The sequence below is a fragment of the Panthera tigris genome, chromosome A3 (assembly GCF_018350195.1).
Source record: "Panthera tigris isolate Pti1 chromosome A3, P.tigris_Pti1_mat1.1, whole genome shotgun sequence".
Classification (NCBI taxonomy): domain Eukaryota; kingdom Metazoa; phylum Chordata; class Mammalia; order Carnivora; family Felidae; genus Panthera; species Panthera tigris.
Window position 1 is genome coordinate 22501360 of NC_056662.1, and position 21675 is coordinate 22523034.

The 21675-nt window shown below is 49.0% G+C and overlaps 1 protein-coding gene across 2 annotated transcripts in view; it reads left to right on the forward strand.

Annotated features, from left to right (window-relative positions):
- The window catches only part of SOGA1 (suppressor of glucose, autophagy associated 1), a 69681-nt gene that overhangs the window by 39772 nt on the left and 8234 nt on the right, over nucleotides 1–21675 (forward strand). Inside the window, exons 6-14 of one of the 2 annotated variants that reach the window (XM_007077692.3) lie at nucleotides 742–882; nucleotides 4121–4246; nucleotides 5213–5443; nucleotides 10915–11019; nucleotides 11964–12131; nucleotides 13645–13896; nucleotides 15126–15197; nucleotides 16493–16563; nucleotides 17916–19266. In XM_007077692.3, the coding sequence (XP_007077754.3) occupies nucleotides 742–882; nucleotides 4121–4246; nucleotides 5213–5443; nucleotides 10915–11019; nucleotides 11964–12131; nucleotides 13645–13896; nucleotides 15126–15197; nucleotides 16493–16563; nucleotides 17916–19266 (2517 nt within the window). The remainder of the gene's footprint in view (nucleotides 1–741; nucleotides 883–4120; nucleotides 4247–5212; nucleotides 5444–10914; nucleotides 11020–11963; nucleotides 12132–13644; nucleotides 13897–15125; nucleotides 15198–16492; nucleotides 16564–17915; nucleotides 19267–21675) is intronic. The other variant, XM_042980454.1, reaches the window with a different exon arrangement.

The following is a 21675-nucleotide window of genomic DNA, read 5'->3' on the forward strand; positions in this document are numbered from 1 at the left end:
CTCCAGGCTCTGAGCTGTCAGCACAGAGTCCGATGCGGGGCTCCAACTCAGAACCACAAGATCATGACCAGAGCCAAAGTTGGACGATTAACCGACTGAGCCACTCAGGCACCCCTTGATCTGGCTTTTTAAAGCAAGCAGACTCCCCCCTGTCAGGTCTCCCTCTTGGTTCTTCTTGAGGTAGGAATGAGCTAGGGCCACACATATGTTAGGACAGTTGAGGCTGGCTGAGAAAGTTTGTGCACAAGAGGGGCGCCTGGGTGGCTTAGTCGGTTAAGCGTCCCACTTCAGCTCAGGTCATGATCTCACGGTTTGTGAGTTCGAGGCCTGCATCGGGTTGTGTGCTAACAGCTCAGAGGCTGGAGCCTGCTTCAGATTCTGTGTCTCCCTCTCTCTCTGCCCCTCCCTTGCTCACGGTCTGTTTTTCTCTCTCAAAAATAAATAAACATTAAAAAATTATTAAAAAAAAAAGGTTAGTGCACAAGACAGACATTCGCAGGATCAGTGTTTGCACTAACCACTACCTCTTAGCTACTCATTCATCCTTTCGACAGACTCGCTGAGTGGTTGCAGGGCTGGGTCTGGGCTGCAGAGCTGAATCCACTGAGGCCCTCGCCCTCTGGTGGGTGGTCAGAGTCTCTTTTATAGCCCAGGGGCCTGGGGTGGGGGCTGCTTCTGGCACCCCTTGGGCCCCTCCCCATTGTTACCTCTGGTCTCTTCTGCCTGTGCCTCTGGGTGCAGCCTCCTGACTTCAGGGACCTGCCAGAATGGGAGCCCAGGATACGAGAGCCCTTCCGCAGTGGTGACTTGGACTCCAAGCCCGACCCCAGCCGGAGCTTCAGGCCTTACCGAGCTGAAGACAATGATTCCTACGCCTCTGAGGTGGGCCTAGGCCTGATCAAGCAAGGGGGAGGGCAGGAGGAGAGTGGCGGGGGCCTCCCCAAAGCTGAGCAATCCATGGAGAAGCTTAGCTGGTGATGATGTGGGTTTTGAGTATTCCATTTGGTTCTAAGCTTCCAGGCAGCAAGTGCTAAAAGGGAGACAAGGAAGTTGGGGCCATCCTCTTGGCCCGACAAAAGAAAGCTTATAAACTCCTTTGAAGAAATTGATTTTATTTTCCTATACTAAATTTCACTGGGAATTTAGTAATTTATGTCATTTAGTGAAACCACTCATTTCTTTAGCAGGAAGGCAGCAATCTTTACAGTCAGGCTGACTGGGTTCAAATCGTGGATCTGCTATATACTGGCTGTGAGATTGTAGATAAGTCACTTTACCTCTCCGATCCTCAGTATTCTTACCTTCAAAATAAAGGTGATCCCTCATAGGGCTGTTGAAAGGATTAAATACATGAAAAGCCTTAAATCTGGTCCCTATTAGGTGAAGAGGAGGAGGAGGAAGAAGATGATATATCTCAGGACCTCAGGGGACCCACCAGTATGGTGGCTTTGTGGCCTTGGGCATGTTCCCATTCTCTGCCTGTATCTTCCCCTTTGTAACATGCAAGGATTAGAGTGGGTGATGGCTGTAGAATTTCTAGGATTCCCTGGTCCTTGAGGAATTCCTGGTAGTTCTGAGCCCCTCTCAAGCCTACTGAGTCTCCCCCAGCGCTTCCTAATGAACCTGAAGCAAGAAAAGTCTTCTGTGGATGGGATGGACCCCTGTGTGTTCCCCAAACTAAGAACCCTTTTCTTGTGAACATTCTTGGGAAGGCAATTTTGTAGTCCCAGGAAGGCCAGTCTGCAACTGCCCAGGGGGAGAAGCTCCCTTGAAGTTGATGGATCAAACTCTCTAAGTGGTTCTCTGAGCTTCCAAGCAGCCATGGCAAAAGGGGAAAAAAACAAAATAAAACATGAGATACTCAGTTTTAATTTTCTGAGGAAAGGAGATAAGCCGACTCACCTGCATGCATTGGATTACAACAATTAGTGGTTGTTTCACTCAACCACTTTTTACTGGGCAGTTATAATTTTCCAGGCACTGTGTGAGGCATTGAGTTCAAGGAGAACACTAGAGACTGCAGGTAGTATCCAGCCCTGCAAGGATCTTCAATATCAAATAGACGTACAAGGTATACCTTGAATCAGAGTGCCTTCCATTGCCAAATTTCCATGTTATTGGCTGGATAATAAATGTTTTTTATTTTACAGAGGGACATCTTGCCATGCCTGGGAATGAGTGACAGATGACCTTCCTTTTTTTTTTTCCTGCTTAACATGACAGCATAACATTTCCCTCTGTTATGAGAAATACTTAAAATTTTTTTGGGGGCGCCTGGGTAGCCCAGTCAGTTAAGTGTCCAACTTTGGCTGAGGTCATGATCTCATGGTTTGTGGGTTTGAGCTCCATTTGGGCTCAGTGCTGACAGCTTGGAGCCTGGAGCCTGCTTCAGATTCTGTGTCTCCCTTTTTTTTTTTAATTTATTATTTAAAAAAAAAATTTTTTTAACATTTATTTATTTTTGAGACAGAGAGAGACAGAGCATGAACGGGGGAGGGTCAGAGAGAGGGAGACACAGAATCTGAAATAGGCTCCAGGCTCTGGGTGGTCAGCACAGAGCCTGACGCGGGGCTCGAACTCACGGACCGCGAGATCATGACCTGAGCCGAAGTCGGCCGCTTAACCGACCGAGCCACCCAGGCGCCCCTTTTATTTATTATTTTTGAGAAGAGAGAGACAGAGAATGAGTGGGGGAGGGGCAGAGAGAGAGGGAGACACAGAATCCGAAGCAAGCTTCAGGCTCTGAGCTATCTGAGCTGTCAGCATAGAGCCCGATGTGGAGCTCGAACCCACAAGCCATGAGATCATGACCTGAGCCGAAGTCAGATGTTCAACTGACTGAGCCACCCAGGTGCCCCCTGTGTCTCCCTTTCTGTGCTCCTCCCCCACTAGCACTCTGTCTCTCTCTCAAAAATAAACATTAAAAAAATTAAAAAATATTTTAAATTGACGTATAACATACATACAGAAAAGCATATGTATTGTTTTGTTCTTCGTTTTTTTGTTATTTTTTGAAAAGCACATGTATTGTAAGTGGACAGCTCAAATAACTTCCACAGACTGAACACTTCTATGTCATCAGCGAGCAGATTAATAAGTAGAGCATGACCTGTCCCTGAAGCCTCCTTTCTGGTCCCCATCTAGTCCCCATCTAGTCCCCATCCTGACTTCTAACAGAATAGATTAGTTTTGCCTGTTTAGCTACAAATACTTATAAACAGGGGCACCTGGGTGGCTCAGTCGGTTGAGCGTCCGACTTCGGCTCGGGTCGTGATCTCATGGTTGACCAGTTCGGGCCCTGCGTCAGGCTCTGTGCTGACAGCTCAGAGGCTGGAGCCTGCTTCAGATTCTGTGTCTCCCTCTCTCTCTGCCCCTCCCCTGCTCATGCTCTGTCTCTCTCTGTCTCAAAAATAAAGATAGACATTAAAAAAAATTTTTTTAAACAAATACTTATAAACACAATTTCCCCTCAAAATGTAGAGTTTTACTGTCTTTTTCCTAAGATTTTATTACATAGTCATTACAAGCAATGAATAACTATAGCAAAATCCCTAAGCAGCATTGCATAAAGATTTAAGAGAAGTCAGGATCCCAAGATTGTCACTTGGTTAACCGCTGTTCACATTGAGTATGTGTGTCCGTGTCCTTCCTGTTTTTCTGTGGAGGTATATATCTATCTTTTTGACTTTTATTGAAGTATAACATACTAATGTACCTACAATAAAGGACAGTATCCTTACGTGTACAGTTGATTAGATTTTTACACGTGTATAGACCTATTAACCACACATATTAATCCCCTTATCCGAGTTGTTTCTAAATTTTTGCAATTATAAACAATGAGACAGCGAACATTTTTGGGAATCAGGCTTAGCTTTCTCAGTATATTTTCCTCAAATGCATTTTGAAGAGAGAAATTATCAAGGTGAAATTATAATAATAGCTAGAATGATGTGCACTCTTTTGTTTGATCTTTATGACAGTCTCCTGCAGTAGGGACAGCCATTGTGCCTGATTCGTGCTCAATGGTCAGCTCAGGTCCCGCTTAACTCTCGTTCTCTGACCGCAGCTTCTGTCCCCCTCCTGCTGTCTCCCTCTGTGTCCCTTACCCCTACCCCAGATCAAGGAGCTGCAGCTGGTGTTGGCTGAGGCCCATGACAGCCTCCGGGGCCTGCAAGAGCAGCTCTCCCAGGAGCGGCAGCTACGGAAGGAGGAGGCCGACAACTTCAACCAGAAAATGGTCCAGGTGGGTGACGTCCAGTGCCCCCGGCCCCCTGCACCAACTCCTCCTTCTCTTCTCTGAACTGAAGGCAGAAACCTTAGGGCTCCACGGGTCTTCAGAAGACAAGGGTATCGGGGAAACCTGAGTCCAGCCCTCGCTGTACTTGATTGAGCTGTACTGGGCTGGAATCCTGGGCTTGTCATTGGTGGCCTGTGTGACCTCAGGCCAATCCTGTCTCCTCTCTGGGCCTCAGTTTCCCAACTATGAAATACTGCCCCCAGCAGAGCCAAAAACCTGTGGCAGAAAGGTCGTAGGTCTGGCTGGTAATTAAGGCAGATAGTCTTGCTAATAGAAAGCTAATAGAAAGCTTAATAGAAATGTATAAGCCCTTACTGTATGTCAGGTCCATGCAATGCTCTTTTCACACATTATGTCCTTTAACCCTTAGGATTTCCCCCATGAGGTGTCCCAATTTTACAGATGAGGAGACTGATGACCAGGGAGCTGCAGTGCGTTCCCGGGGCGAGATTCTAATCCAGGTCTCTGCCCGCTCTCAGTCATGACCTTGCATTCCTTCCTGGGGAGTTGCATATTCTCACTCCCGGCATGCCCTTTGTGTTCCACATGGGTCACCTCTTCCTGCCATCGAGGTTCACCTGCCCGGGTTCCTCATTAAATGTGAAGAGTTCCCATGAAACTTTGGCAGCCAATATGTGCTCATTATGTGATGTCATGGCTTTTATAGTGAGACAGAGTTGGGTTCTAATCTCGCTTCTCACTGATCTGTAACTGTGATTGCTGCTGCTTTTGAGTTTCTCTTCTCTGGGGTTTATCTTAACAGAATGAGCTGATAGTGGTGGAGCCCCTACCAGGGATCACCAACAGGCACCTCCCAAAGTTTGCTCTCTGTCTTTATCTGAGGCCTGGAATGGGATGGGGCAGAGCTGGGAAGACAGCCGTGGGGTGCTCATGCTCTCGCCCCTCTCCCAGCTGAAGGAGGACCAGCAGAGGGCACTCCTGAGACGGGAGTTCGAGCTGCAGAGTCTGAGCCTCCAGCGGAGGCTGGAGCAGAAATTCTGGAGCCAGGAGAAGAACATGCTGGTGCAGGAGTCCCAACAATTCAAGCACAACTTTCTGCTGCTCTTCATGAAGCTCAGGTGGTTCCTCAAGCGTTGGCGGCAGGGCAAGATTTTACCCAGTGAGGGGGATGACTTCCTTGAGGTATGTATGGTTCCCCTGGGACTGGGACTAGAGCAGGGGTAGGATGGGGAAGATAGGTCTAGAGGGACACCCAGCTGGCAATGACACGGCCCTGAGGCTCATCTACAAGCCATCAGCTTTCAGGCTTCCATCTCTGCATTCATACCCTCATTCAGCATCTGCTTGTTGAGAGCCAGCCCTATACTGGGTCCTGTGGCAGGTGCTGGGGATATTGTGGTGAAGACAGACTTGGTCCTGCCTCACCAGGAGAAAGTCTCTTTGGGGGCTGGTAGATCTCTAACACCTCTTTAATATTTGTCCATTTCCCTTTTTAAGAAACCTCAGAGTCTTTATTTCTTTCTTTTAATGTTTGTTTATTTTGAGAGAGGAGAGAAAGAGAGAGAGAGAACATGAGCAGAGGAGGGGCCGAGAGAGAGGGAGAGAGAGAGAGAATCCCAAGCAGGCTCCACACTGTTAGCACAGAGCCCAACACGGAGCTCGATCCCACACTGTGAGATCATGACCTGAGCCAAAATCAAGAGTCGGATGCTCAACTGACTGAGCCACCCAGGCACCCCAACAAACCTCACAGTCTTTAGCAGGCAACAAGATCTAGGTAAATTTAATAATCTAGTTTCGCTACTATTGTATTATATGCAAATATAGTATCTACTGCACATATTGTATATATTGCACACATCTTAAGTGTATAGCTGATGAAGTTTTGTTGTATACAGCTGTATAGCCCCTACCCAGATCACACAGAGCACATTTCCAGTGCCCCAAAAGACTCCCTCCTGTTCCAGAACTCTTTTCATTCGGCACAACTGAAATCCTATACATATTAGACAAGCGTTCCCTATAACCCTCTCCCCTGGTCCCTGGCAGCCACCATTCTACTTTCTGTCCCTGTGATTTTGTCCACTAAGTATCTCAAGAGGAAGCATGCAGTTTTTGTCTTTTTATGGCTGGCTTAGTTCACTGAGCATAACATCCTCAAGGTTCATCCACACTGTAGCATATTGCAGAATGTCCTTTCTTCTTAAGGCTGAATAATATTCCATTGTACATATGTATAAACCACATTTTGTTCAACTTTATTAAGGTATAATTGACACATAGAAGTTGTATATATATAAGGTGTACAACTTAATGTTTTGATATATGTATACATTATAACATGATCACCTCAGTCAAGCTAACTAACATGCCCATATCACTTCACATAGTTATACTTTCTTTCCTTTCTTCTTTTTTTTTTTATGGTGAGAACACTTAAATGCTCTCTTAGTACAATACAGAACCGTTATACAATACAGTATCGTTAACTGTAGTCATCATGCTGTACATAGATCTCCAGAACTTATTCATCCTGCATAACTGAAACTTTGTACCTTTTTTTTAAATGTTTATTTATTTTTGAGAGAGACAGAGAGATAGAGTATGAGCAGGAGAGGGGCAGAGACAGAAGGAGAGACAGAATCTGAAGCAGGCTCCAGGCTCTGAGCTGTCAGCCCTGAGCTCGATGCAGGGCTGAAACCCACGAACCATGAGATCATGACCTGAGCTGAAAGTGGGACGCTTAATCAGCTGAGCCACCTAGGCACCCCTGAAACTTTGTACCTTTTGACCAACATCTCCCCATCCACCCACTTCCCTTCCCTTGGCAACTACTATTCTGCTTGCTGCTTGTATGAGTTTGGCTTTTCTTCCATTCCACATTTAAGTGAGATCTTGCAGTATTTATCTTTCTGTATCTGACTTATTTCACTTAGCATAATGTCCACTAGATCCATCCGTGTTGTCAAAAATGGCAAAATTTTCCTCTCTTTTATGGCTGAATAATATTCTATTGTGTGTATACACACACAGACACACACACACACACACACACACACACACACACGTTTTCTTTATCCATTCATTTGTGAACACTTATGTTTTTTCTGTATCTTGGCTATTGTGAATAATGCTGCAATGAACCTGAGAGTATAGATTTCTCTTTGAGATCCAGATTTCATTTCCTTTGGATATGTACCCAGAAATGGGATTGTTGGTTCATATGGTAGTTCTGTTTATAATATTTTTAGGAACCACCATGTTGGCTTTTTTTTTTTTTTAATGTTTATTTTTGAGAGAGAGAGAGGGAGAGAGAGAGAGAGCGCCCGCAAGCGCAAAAGGGGGTGGGGGCAGAGAGCGAGGGAGACACAGAATCAGAAGCAGGCTCCGGACTCTGAGCTGTCAGCACAGAGCCTGGTATGGGGCTCAAACTCAGAACTGCGAGATCATGACCTGAGCTGAGGCCAGACACTTAACCAACGGAGCCACCCAGGCATGTCCATGTTGACTTATTTTTAACCACCATATTGATTTTATCTGAAGCCCAGTTTTGGCTGCTGAGTTAGATGCTCCCCCACACCCTACAAAATGAATTGGAGGCCACATAGCCTATATTTTAAGTCAATTTGTCTCAGGCAAATCCTCCATATTTGGTAAAAATCTTTCTAGTCATTTCCATGTGCTAGACTAACAAAGAGAAACAGAAACTTACTTTAGAAAAAACATAATAATGTGGGGCGCCTGGGTGGCTCAGTCGGTTGAGTGTCCGATTCTTGGTTTTGGCTCAGGTCATGATCTCACAGTGCATGAGATTGAGCCCCCGCATCAGGCTCTGTATTGATAGCGTAGAGCCTGCTTGGGATTCTCTCTCTCTGCTGCTCCCCCCTGCTTGCATGCACATGTTCTCTCTCTCAAAATAAATAAATAAGCATTAAAAAATAAAAAGAGAAATAAAATTTTAAAAAGGTAAGCATAGAAAATGAAATAATTTATGTATCTGTAATTAACAGAAATACATACATTTACTGAAATAGACATAATTAATAAGATATAAACATAACTAGGGGAGCCTGGGTGGCTCTGTCAGTTAAGCGTCCAACTTTGGCTCGGGTCATGATCTCGCGGCTCGTGAGTTCGAGCCCCACATCTGACTCTGCTGATAGCACAGAGCCTGGAGCCCACTTTGAGTTCTGTGTCTCCCTCTCTCTCTGCCCCTCCCCCACTCACTCTGTCTCTCTTTCTCTCTCTCTCTCTCTCTCAAAAATAAATAAACATTAAAAAAATTTTAAAAAGGTACAAACATAACTACATACATTGTAAAAATAGATATATACACACGTATAAATATTATATGAAGTGCATGTGTAGAAATATGTATAAACATATGCATATAACTATATAAATAATAAACTTGATATACATTCATACCCTCAAAGAATATATATGTCCATTCTGTATAATGCAGAATTATACATGTGAATGATAAAAACCCACAGGTATTGAGTATGGTGTTCTGGGTACTGTGTTAAGTACTTTAGGTGGATTATTGCATTTCATCTTTACAAATATGCTATGATACAGAGATAATTATCATTAGATAAAGATCGTTGATTCCTTGCCTCGATTCTGAACTCCAGAAGCTCTGAGAGCTATGTTTTATTGTATCGAACTCAGTGGGAAAAGATGGGCCTGACATTCATTTGGCAGCAAAACCTTTATTTATCCAATTTCATGGTAATATTCATATGTTTATAGAGGCAACATCAGTGTGCTTGAGCATAGAGTGTTACACCAGACCCTGCTGGGGCAGTTCATTTGTATAATATACAGTGTAGGTACCACATTCTCTTTCTAAATCCCCTTTCATTCTAAATTCCAAGCACACCCAGCCCCAAGGATTTTAGAGAAAGAATCGTGCACCTGTGTATACAGACAACCGAAGTCTGTATGTTTAGATACTCGTGACCAGCGACAGAATAAGGTGTTTGTTCAGGCAGGCCCTGCTCCCCCTCACATACTTGCAAGCCTCAGTGCCTGTCCTGACACTAGAAACCCTTCTTCATTTGGTTTCTAGGACATCACACCCTCTTGGGTTTCCTTCCACCTCACTCACTGGTTGTTCCTTCTCCATCTCCTTGGGTGGACCCTTCTTTTCTCCCTGACCTCTCTTAATGTCAGAGTCTCTAAGGCTCCGCCCTTGGGTCGCATCTCTCCCTTACCTACACTTACTCCCTTGGGGAGCTTACCCAGGCACATGGCTTAAATGGCCTTTCTTGCACATTGTGAATCTATCCAGAATCTATTTATTTAGAGTCTGGCCCAGCCACTCTATCCTCCCTCCCATCCCTCCCAGCTGAGCCACCGTCACTTCTTGCCTGGATTGTCACTGCAGCCTCCTACCTGGTTTCCCTGCTTCTGCCCTTGCAGTCTTCCACCAAGTGTCTTGCATTTAGAAGGATACGAGCTGAGCATCTTGCATTCAGGTGGCATATATTCCATGTGGATGGCATCCCCTGCAGTTTTGTGATATGGGGTTCTGTTGCTGCAGTGATCTCATGAAACTGAAAGTCAGGTTGGCATCACTGCTCAGCTCACAGTCCTTCCCTGGCTCCCATTTTACCCAGAGCAGAAGCCAAAGTCCCTACAAGTCCCTGGCCTGGTCAGCCAGCCTTGTTCCCTGTACCTCTCTCACTTCCTCCCTGCCTCTCTTGCTTCCCTCAAACAAATGTGTTCCCACCTCAGGGCCTTTACATTTGCTGTGCCCTTTCCCTAGAATTCCTAACCTGCAGGTGTTCACGTGGCTTATTCTTTTACCTCCTTCGGGGCGTTGCCCAAATATCCACATCTCTCTAAGGCCCTCCTTGACCACCCACACGCACCACATCCCAAATCCTCTGCTTGTTCTCTTTCTCCATGGCATATCTCCATGTGACATTCCAAACATTTAATGACATTCATACATTTCACTTATTTGTTTGATTTCCTGCTACTGGAAATGAAAGGGCTTTTGTCTGTCTTGCTCACTGATATATTCCCAGCTCTGAACAAAGGGCCTGGCGCATGATAGGTATTCAATAAATATTTGTCGAATCAGTGAGTGAATACATGAATGAATGATGGGTGAGCACCCCAGTCAGAAGCTGGCTTCCTTCTGCGTCATTCCCATCCTGAACCTAGTACCCTGGTCTCCTTGCTGGCTCTGGACTTCTGCCCCAAATCCATCCACAGCAAACCAGGATGGCTCCCTCTGTCCACCCAAACCTTTGGTTGCCTTTATCTATAATTATGGGGGTGCCCATGGTCCTTTTATTGCACCCACAGGGCCTACCTTGACCCAGCCTGACAACATGGTTAATTCTGAGTAGCTCTCAGAGATGCCTCACGGCCCCTGAGCCAGAAGAAGTGGTAGAGAAGGCCACAACGGCTTGCATTTCCAGCTGTGTGCTCTTAGGCCTAGGTGGTGAGCAATAGCCAAAGTTAAAATTTGGGAAATCGGTGTTGAACTAGAGTAGTTCATCCTGAACCATAAACCCCCCTTCTTTCTTCCTACCTGACTGTGTAAGACCCTTTCTATCTGGGCCACTAGCCTGAATCCCTTCCCCCGACGGTGAGACTCCCAAGCATGATATCCTTCTACCCTCCGTTGAATGTAGGTAAATAGCATGAAGGAGCTGTACCTGCTAATGGAGGAAGAAGAATTAAATGCCCAGCATTCAGATAACAAGACCTGTACGGGGGACAGCTGGACCCAAAACACGGTGCGTTCCCAGCCTGTTCCCAGTCCTGTCCTGCCCATGGTTCGTCTATTTAGCGATCACTTCCTGCCACCTTCTCTGACCTGTCTTGCATGGGGTACTAAAGCTGCAGAGGATTATTGCCTGTTTACTGGCCCCAGATGCTTAGTGCTATGGGGTTCATGAGTCATCCAGGGTAGTGACAGATGATGGACTGTGTGGTCACATGTAAGAGAGCAGTTAATTCTGTGTGGATCACAGAGAAGGGGTAACAGGTGGTGGGTTTTGAAGGATGAATGGGAGCTTGCATAATAGAGAAGGGAAAAGGCCCTTTTGGACTGAGAGAATTGTATGTGCAAAGGTGTGGCAGGGTATTCTGGGATTGGCTGAGGCTCGGGATGTACATAGTGAAGGTAAGGACATCAAGTTGGGGGGTCGTATGAAGAGAGGCCTTGTGGTCTGGAGTCAGGAACCGTCAAATCAAGCCGTGGGGCAGAGAGAGCAATGGGGTCAGGCTCCCAGGTTCATACACAGTGAGCGTGGGTAGGTGGGAAACAGGTCATTGGCCAAGGAGAGAAGATTGGGACTGAGTCAGGCAGTCAGGAGGCTGCGTAGTTCGTATTTCCCATCTGGCCCATGATGGGTTAGACAAGCAGATCTTGGGCAAGGAGAAAGACTCAGGGCCTAGACTCTACAGAAGCTCAAAGAAGCCAAGGCCCACCTCCCATTTAGGCTGAACAATAATTTCTGTAGCCTCCGGGGTTTTTGTTTATGTGAGGCTGGGGAACATGTCAGGCCATGGCTGGGCTTGTCATGCCCGTTTTATGGGTGAGATGACCTAGGGAGGTCATGCGGTTTGCTCGAGACCAGGTAGAGTCCTGGGCTGGACTCTGGGTGAGTGCTCCCAGCCCAGGCTCCCCTTCCCATGCCTTCGAAGCTCCTGACCCAGGCCTTGCCCCCATCTGCAGCCCAATGAGTATATCAAGACACTGGCTGACATGAAGGTGACGCTGAAGGAGCTGTGCTGGCTACTTCGGGATGAACGCCGTGGTCTGACTGAACTTCAGCAACAGTTTGCCAAGGCCAAGGCCACCTGGGAGACAGAGCGGGCAGAGTTGAAGAGCCATACTGCCCAGGTGAGTCCCCCACCTGTCAGAGACATTTCCCCCTTTGTTCCTCCCTCATCTAAACCCTCACAGTTGTCAGATCTGGGAGCATAGGAACCCCTTCACCTCCTCTCGTGGCCCAGGGATGGCAAGATCATGGCTGGAATCATACAGCAAGGGTACCAGAAACACTGGAGCCTTGGAGTCATTGGGCCAGGAAAGGAATGTGAAGGACTGACACATGGGCTCGGGACATCATAGGCACCTCTGTTGCACCATGGGTTCACAAGTGAGGCCAGATGCTTAAATGCCTGTCTGCACCTGGTGACGGCCTTCACACATGGCTGGGCTTCTCCCTGATGTATTCATTCACTCCCACCTCTCCTCATAAGAATCCCCTTAATCCTTTGCTACCTGGTTTTGTTTTGCTTCCTCCCCACAAACTTGGGGACTCCCCTCCCACAGCCCAGGGAGATCAAAGGAGCCTTAACCAGGAGCCCTGGAGCTGTGGTCTCTGTTGTGTGCCCGGAGGCAAGTTGTTGCCCTCCTGTGGTCTGAAAAGTGAGAGGGTGGGTTTCCTCCCACTCAGAGAGATTGTCGTGACCACCACCACCACCACCCCCACCTGTCATGACTCTTCAGGTCCCAGCTTCCCCGAGCCTGTCCCTGCTGCAGGCTGCCTTCCTGGGCATCGTGGGCCCCTTGGGGGTGTGCACACTGATGATCTCTGCTGGACAAGCAATGAAACAAACACAGAGGGGTTAAATTTCTTTCCCAAGGTCATCTAGCTAATATGAAGCAGACCTGACCTTTCTCCCAATTCTCTGTTCCTCCTGCCTTCTCATTACCATGACCCCAACCTTCTTCCCAGGGTTCACACACTTCTGGCTTCCCAGTGCCACCCTTCTTTCCTCCTAACCCTCCCTGCAGAGCTCACGGCTCCTGCCCTGTCTGCACATTTCACTGTTCCTGCTGACCCCCCACAACCCAGCCATGCCAAGTGCCCCTGCACACTGGGAAGTGGACCGGCCCCTATGGGGGTTAACATATGAGACCACAGCCTGGGGGACTTGGGGTACACTGATGCTTGAGGCCGCATATTTACCTCCTGCCACCCTGAGTCTTGGTGCCACGAAACCCATCACTCTGGGCTGATTGCTGCACACATTCATTTTGCGATCCTGGGTGCGTGTCCCGCACTCACCGTAAACCCAGACCAGTTGTGAGAGTTGATGAACTATGAGAAGCAATAACCAGGAACCTCTGCTGTTTTGTAGCTATGTGACCTGGGCCAGATAACCTCTTCGAACCTCTTTCTCCTCTCTATAATATCAACAAAGGTAGTTGTCTTGTTGAGACGTCATGAGGATACTGAGACAACGCTTGGGAAGCACAGAGCTTGGCATGGAAAGAGCTCCCTGCGAGCCTTGACTGTGAGGAGGGCTTAGTTCTGAGTAGGTGGTCAGCAGGCGAGGGGTCTTCAGGGCAGAGAGGCAGGGTCCCCTGGGGCCAGACACCCAGTTTGCCCTTCCTTCCGCTGCAGATGGAGCTGAAGGCTGGCAAGGGGGCTGGGGAGCGGGCAGGGCCCGACTGGAAGGCAGCCCTACAGAGGGAGCGCGAGGAGCAGCAGCACCTGCTGGCGGAGTCCTACAGCGCTGTCATGGAGCTGACGAGGCAGCTGCAGATCAGCGAGCGCAACTGGAGCCAGGAGAAGCTGCAGCTGGTGGAGCGGCTTCAGGGTGAGAAGCAGCAGGTGGAGCAGCAGGTAAAGGAGCTGCAGAACCGCCTGAGCCAGGTGAGGCCTGTCCCAGCCCCAGCTGGCTCCAGCCACCGCGGGGACTCACTGTGGGAAAAGTCCGGGGCTAGGATCTCCTTCAGTTATAGCTGGATCCAGGTGCTCAGAGAATGCAGTAGGCGCTAGGTCTATCCGTCGGACAGTCTCTCAGGCTTGCTTTCCTCTGTGCTTTATTCCGAAGCAAGCTGTCATCAAATATGGCTACTGTTAGTTGTGTACTCATCTCTTTACAGCTTACCACCGGCAATAGAGAGTTTTCCTCTTCCATAAGGCTGATTGGCCAGTTGTAAGTCATGTGCCTACCCCTAGAGCCCTCCGAATTTGAGAAAGTTAGAGTCCTCTGACCAAAAGAGGGGGATGGGAAAAACCATCCTTGGCCATTACGCCCCAGTACGGTGCACATCACGCACCCAGCTGCCACCTACCAGGCTGCTATGCGCCATTCTTTATTTTGACTTTTTCCTTTGTTTTACTTTTTATTTTAATTACATAAATCAGGACATCATCTTTATATAAGACCCAAATATTGCAAAAATCATACGCCAACCCACTTCTTCCCTTTCTTGCTACTTAAATTTATGTTCACAGAGATCTTTTTTAAAAAAATCTTTATTTATTTATTTTAAATGTCTCTTTATTTTGCGGGGAGGTGAGGGGCAGAGGGAGAGAGAGAGAGAGAGAGAGAGAGAGAGAGAGAGAGAGAGAGAGAGAGAATCCCAAGCAGGCTGCATGCTGACGGTGGGGCTTGATCCCATGACCAAGATCTTTTTTCTTTCTTGAATCAGTGATGGAATCGTAAGATATGTATGTTTATATTTGTTTGCCTCTTTCATAAAGAGCTGTTCACAGCAGAGTGTAGAGGTCAGTCTACTCATTCCATCTACCTGCTGCTTAGCATGCCCAGTATGGAGCCCCCACTCTGACGTCATCCAGCTGGTGCTTAGCTGACCTAGCTGGTCCAGGAATTGCAGCATAAATTAGCGTAGCAGTGACAGCGGTTACCGTATAGAATGATGGGCTCTCTAAGGATGCCTGTAAATGGCTGTTCTCGTGGCCATTTTCCAAATCCACCTTTTGGTGGCGCGGAGCCGCTGCCCACTGGGAAGATGTCTCCTAGCCCATGACTGGGTCCTCCGGGCTAAAGCAGAGCCTGCAGAGTGGCCTGCACAGAGCTAGGGCCCGCTCACCAGCTTTACCCACCACTGACCACCCTCTTTACCCTTGCCCAGCTACAGAAGGCTGCTGACCCCTGGGTCCTGAAGCACTCAGACCTGGAGAAGCAGGACAACAGCTGGAAAGAGGTGAGGGGGTAGCAGGCCATCCATGTTCTCTTGGCTCCTGGCTCCACTGCGAAGCCCCTCACATGTGGGAGAGAGGTGACAGGGACGATGCTAACTCTGTCTCACAGGTCATACCCTTGCACTTTGGGCTCCTCGATCCTGGCATCTCTACCCCATAGTTCCAGCCAGTGGTTGGGGACTTGTGAGGAGTCCCCAGTGGTTGGGGACTTGTGAGGACCCCCTGGCAGTGTCATCCTTCCATGCCTGGGAGAGAGGCTGGGTGTTTCTCCGTGTTCTTGGCCAGGCCTTTGCCCTCTCTTTGGTGTCGCTTGTGCCTTTCTGAAAAGCAAGGCCTCTAAGAGCTGTCTGATCTTGAGCAAGTCACTCTATCCTTCCCTGCCTGGGCTCCGGTTACCTCAGTGGTAAAATGAGAATCACATTCTGTGCTATAGCCCAGCCCTCTCTGTGGAGACCAGTTAGGTCACGTCGGTGACATTTGCTTAAGCCTCAGGTGCATTGTCCACATAGCAATATTCTGAGTAAGGAGACAGTGGGCATACAGGCTCTTTGCTCATGACAGCCCGAGGAAGTGGTGTATCAGGGGATTTGGTTGTAAGCGACAAAATTGTGGGGAGCTGAGGCAGGAGAGGATTTGACTGGGGCTCAAGAGGGCTGGTGACGCAGGTTCTGAAAACTTGTGCAAGTCCCAGGGGACCTGCTCTGGAATGAGGGTGAGACAAGCCCTGAGCAGGAAACGTCAGGCCGCTGGTATCACTGCTAGCTGAACGTTGGCTGTTGGGTGCTTTGTTGTTGCCACCACATTCAGAATAACTTCTTTTTTTTTTACATTTATTTGTTTTTGATAGAGAGAGACAGAGCACAAGTGGGGGAGGGGCAGAGAGAGAAGGAGACACAGAATCGGAAGTAGGCTCTAGGCTCCAAGCTGTCAGCACAGAGCCTGACATGGGGTTCGAACTCACAAACTGTGAGATCATGACCTGAGCCGAAGTCAGACCTTAACCGGCTGAGCCACCTAGGCACCCCCAGAATAACTTCTAAAAAGACTCTTTCCCAGGGTTCTTTCTTGGAGCTCTGATTGACCAAGCCTGGATCACATACCTATGGAGGGAGTGATAGACGCCCTGTACCCAGAAACTGACCAACAGGGATTCTAGACCAGTGCTGACCTCACTCCTGCTCTACAAGAGGAGACTCAGGCATGGGATCCAGGGTCGGCTCCCACACTGACCTCCTGTCACCTTCCCTTGGTGTGCTGGTGGCCACAACTCACTCTTCCTGCCTCTCTTCCTTGACAGACGCGGAGTGAGAAGATCCTCGACAAGGAGGGGGTTTCTGAAGCTGAGCTTGGGGGAACCGCCTTAAAAAGGTGCTGGCATCCCCTCCCCCTGCCCTGCCCTGCCCTGCCCTGCAGCCCCTCTCCTGTCCAACCCTTCAGGCCCTCTCCCTGCTCCACTCCTTGTCTGTCTTCTTTCCCTTGCCCCATGTGTCCACCACAGCACCTCAGCAGAGCTGATGGAGCCCTGGGATATGGTTTCTATGGAACTGAAGCCACTGAGAAGCCAGGAAGCTTGGGACAATTAGAATTCCAGCCCTTGATTTTTCTTGTTTGTTTGATTATGGATATGTATGAAAACCTGGGACCCCATACATCCTAGCTGGGAAAGAAATTTTCAGCTCCTCTTGGGGTTCCTTCCTGTGTCTGGAGTTAGGGGAACCAGGCTGGGCTATTCCTGGGATTACTGAGCAGTTTCCTCTGGGCCCCGCCCTGAGCTGTGGCCAGGGATATCCTGGGGCTATCAGGGCCATATCTCCACCGTTACAAAACCCTGAATAGATTGAGAGCAACAGAACCCCATCTGGGCCATGAGAGGAACCTCAAGCCAGGCAGGCCCAGGGTAGGAGGGTGGGCTCCGGAGTCAGCATGTGGGGCTTGAATTCCAGCTGTGCCATTTCTAGGAACGCGACCTTGGGTGATCCTTCCCATCTCACTCCAGTGGGAACCGTAGCACCTGTCGCCTAGAGTCCCTGGAGGGCCGAATGGTCTGACCTCTGAGATGCATTTATGTGCACCTGACACTGGAGGTCATCAGGCAACACAGGTGCCAGAGGTTCAATGGCATCTTATTTGGGTTCCCCCAAAAGCAAACACAGGATTTGAGAACTTGTCTCAAAGATCCTGAGACAAGGATTTGAGTGCAGGTCATTTATTTGGGAAGGGATTTTAGGAAACACTGGAAGTGACACAAGGAAGGGAAGGCAGCCAACAAAGGGGGATGTTGTCATTCCGCGGACAACCGAAGCTCAGTTTCGCTGAGGAACCCTGGGAGCCCGAGTGGAACGTGCAGCTCAGAGTCACCTGTCCGAAGAGCAAGGAGGCTGGGTACTGAGCTACCAACTCCCACCCATTGTTTGCTGGGGGCTGTGTGTAGGGGCAAAACTCTGTGATATTTGTAGCTTCCTCTGCATGGAGGCCAAGTGTGCTCTTGCAGTCACGAAAAAAGCCCTTTGGTGGAGAATGGCAGGTGTTCGGAGTGTGCTGTGTTGGGTGTGTAGGTGTGGGTGCGGAGGCGATGTGGGGCAGGGCACCGATAGCGTCTTCCACAAGACGTGAGCAGGACGGTCGTGGTCCCAGCTGTGGACCAGCGAAGAAGACCAGAGTGCCTGCTCTCTTTCCATTATCTTCCACTAACCTCACTCTTCCTCCTCTGCTCCTCCCAGGACCAAATCTGTTTCGTCCATGTCTGAGTTCGAAAGTTTGCTCGACTGTTCCCCCTACCTTGCCGGTGAAGCTGCCCGAGGCAAGAAGCTGCCCAACAACCCTGCCTTTGCCTTTGTGGGCACCCAGCCGGCGGACTCAGAGAAGGATGCCCAGGAACAGCCAGGGCTCTCGCCGCGGGACTGCAACCGCCTGGGCGCCCTGGGCTGCCAGGAGCCGGCAGGAAGGCAGATGCAGCGAAGCTACACGGCTCCTGATAAGACGGGTATCCGCGTGTACTACAGTCCCCCAGTGGCCCGGCGCCTGGGTGTCCCCGTGGTCCACGACAGGGAGGGCAAGATCATCATCGAGCCCGGCTTCCTCTTCACCACTGCCAAACCCAAAGAGTCAGCCGAGGCTGACAGGCTAGCTGAGAGCTCCTACAGCCGGTGGCTCTGCAACTTCTCACGGCAGCGCTTGGACGCAGGCTCGGGGGGCAGCCCTTCTGCGGCAGGGCCCGGCTTCCCGGCAGCCCTGCATGACTTTGAGATGTCTGGCAACATGAGCGACGACATGAAGGAGATCACCAACTGCGTGCGCCAGGCCATGCGCTCGGGCTCGCTGGAGAAGAAAGTGAAGAGCACGTCCAGCCAGACAGTGGGCCTGGCCAGTGTGGGCACGCAGACCATCCGCACGGTCAGCGTGGGCCTGCAGACGGACCCACCCCGCAGCGGTCTCCACGGCAAGAGCTGGTCACCTCGCAGCTCGTCACTCGTGTCGGTGCGCAGCAAGCAGATCTCCTCCTCCCTGGACAAGGTGCACTCGCGTATCGAGCGGCCGTGCTGCTCGCCCAAGTATGGCTCGCCAAAGCTCCAGAGGCGGTCCGTGTCCAAACTGGACAGCGCCAAGGACCGCAGCCTGTGGAACCTGCACCAAGGCAAGCAGAATGGCTCCGCCTGGGCCCGCTCCACCACCACACGGGACAGCCCTGTATTGAGGAACATCAATGACGGGCTGTCCAGCCTCTTCAGTGTTGTGGAGCACTCGGGGAGCACGGAGTCTGTCTGGAAACTGGGCATGTCCGAGGCCCGGGCCAAGCCTGAGCCTCCGAAGTATGGCATCGTGCAGGAGTTCTTCCGCAACGTGTGTGGCCGGGCACCAAGCCCCACCTCGGCGGCAGGGGAGGAGAGCACCAAGAAACCGGAGCCCCTCTCCCCAGCCAGTTACCATCAGCCAGAGGGCATGGCCAGGATCCTGAACAAGAAGGCAGCCAAGTCAGGCAGCAGCGAGGAGGCCAGACTCTCGGTGCTCCCCCAGGTGGGGAAGGATGGTGTCCCCCGGGATGGAGATGGAGCCACAGTCCTTCCCAATGAGGTAGGTGGGAAGGGCCTTCTCTTTTTTCTTGTCTGGGGTGTTGACTTAACGTCCAAACTCTTTTGGCTTTCAAACTCAGGAATATGGTTGTGTGTTTCAAAAAGTCTTTTTGCTGGTCTGGAATGGGGGGTGAGTGGGGCACTTGGCTGGCTTAGTCGGTAGAGCACGTGACTCTTATTCTCAGGGTCGTGAGTTCAAGCCTCATGTTGGGTGTAGAGCCCACTTTAATGAATGAATGGAAGAAAGGAAGGAAGGAATGGGGATTGGAAGGCCCCAGACCTGATGGATACATGGTCTGAATACAAGAAACTAGTGAACATGACTTATCTGACCACCACACACCAGAAATTGCTAGCATCCCCTCCAGGGAAGAGGTGTACTCACTGCTCTCCTGCAACCCAATGGAGCCAGTGTGTTTGGTTCATGAGAGCCAATTGTGTGCATCTCTGTGTGCAGTAAAGCACCTGGAGATCGGCCACAGTAGGAGGATTTACACCATGAAAATTGACAGGTGCTCCAAATCAGGGCTTCTCCCCTCGCTTCTGGAAAACTAGTTATTAAACATTTTCCGGGGCTCTTGGGTGGCTCAGTCGGTTGAGCGTCCGACTTTGGCTCAGGTCATGATCTCATGGTTCATGGGTTTGAGCCCCGCGTCAGGCTCTGTGCTGTCAGCTCAGAGCCTGGAACCTGCTTTGGATTCTGTGTCTCCCTCTCTCTCTGTCCCCCTACCCCCGCCCCCCCCCCCGCCCCCGGCTTATGCTCTGTCTCTCTCAGTCTCTCAAAAATAAATAAACGTTAAAAAAAAAAACTTAAACATTTTCCCACACACCCCAGCCTACCCCCTAAGACTCTTTGCCTAAGTGCTTCTATTTCCTCTGAGAATCTTTTGCTGCACATGCCACCCCTGCACCCCCAGATATCAATTTCAGATTTGGTTAGGGATTATTTGCATGTTAGTAAAAGAATGCATATAAATTAGTTTTCCAGAAAGGGAAATGGTGGAACATCTTATGGATCCCAGGCATAAGGACCCGAAGCCCTCAGCACCTTCTCTGACTTCCTCTCCTCTCCCTTGAGCTTTGTTTTCTCTGATGTCTACTTTCTTCCTGTCTCTCTCTCTCTCTCTTGCCTTTGCATATATGGTCCCAGCTCTGCTTCTATAACATCTTCTAGTTCAGACATCTAAGAGACACTGACTCAAATCCCTCTGTCTAATTTCAGATTACTAGAAGAAAGAAGAGATTGGGATTGGTCTAACTTGAGTGCAGTACCACCTTGATCTAGCCATATCACGTGATATCACATGGGTGATATCACATGACCTGCGGTGCACTCAGTAAAGGTTGTAGGTGGAGGGCAGGGAGGTGGCATGGGCTGTGATTGGCCCGTTTGTATGTATGTGTAGGTGGTTTCTAGTTTTTATCTATCATACATAATGCTGTGGTGGACAAGGTGCAAAAACATTTGTCCACATTTCAGATTATTTCCTTAGGTTTGAGTTGCAGAAATGGGATTACAGGATAAAAGAACATAACATTTTAAAGGCGTTTGATAAATATTGCCAAATTGTCTTTTTTTTTTTTTTTTTTTTTTAAGATTTTAATTTTAAGTAATCTCTCCACCCAGCATGGGGCACGGACTCACAAACCCCCGATCAAGAGTTGCATGCTCCACTGACTGAGCCAGCCAGGCACCTTGCCAAATTGTCTTTCAAAAGATTTTGCCCAGGGGTGCCTGGGTGGCTCAGTCTGTTGGGTGTCTAACTCTTAATTTTGGCTCAGGTCATGATCTTACAGTTTGTGGGATTGAGCCCTGTGTTGGGCTCTGTGCTGACAGTGTGGAGCCTGCTTGAGACTCTCTCTCTCCCTCTCTCTTTGCCCCTCACTTGCTCTCTCTCTCTCTTTCAAAATCAATAAATAAACATTAAAAAAAAAAAGGAGTTTGCCTAATTTCTACAGCCTCTAGTGCATGTGGTTAGTACTTTACTTCTCCATACTCTCGAACCAGTAGGCCTTACTTAAAAAAAAAAAAGTATTTTAAATTCTTACCTTTTTTTAACTTTAAAAAATTTTTCCGTTTAATGTACATACTGAACATATCATAAAAATATGCCTCACTGAAGTCTCATAGACCAAACACACTCATTGTATTAGGGTTCTTTAGAGAAACAGAATCAATAGACTGTGTGTGTGTATACATACGTGTGTCTGTGTACATGTGTGTGTATAGAGAGAGGCAGAATTTTTTTTATAAGGAGGCGGCTCACATACATAACTATGGAGTCCTAAAACCTAGAGGATAAGTTGGCAAGTTGGAGACCCAGCAGAGCTGATGGTTTAGCTCCAGTCTGAGCTCAAAAACCTGAGAACCGGGAGAGCTAGTGATGTAATTCCAGTACAGCGCATGTAG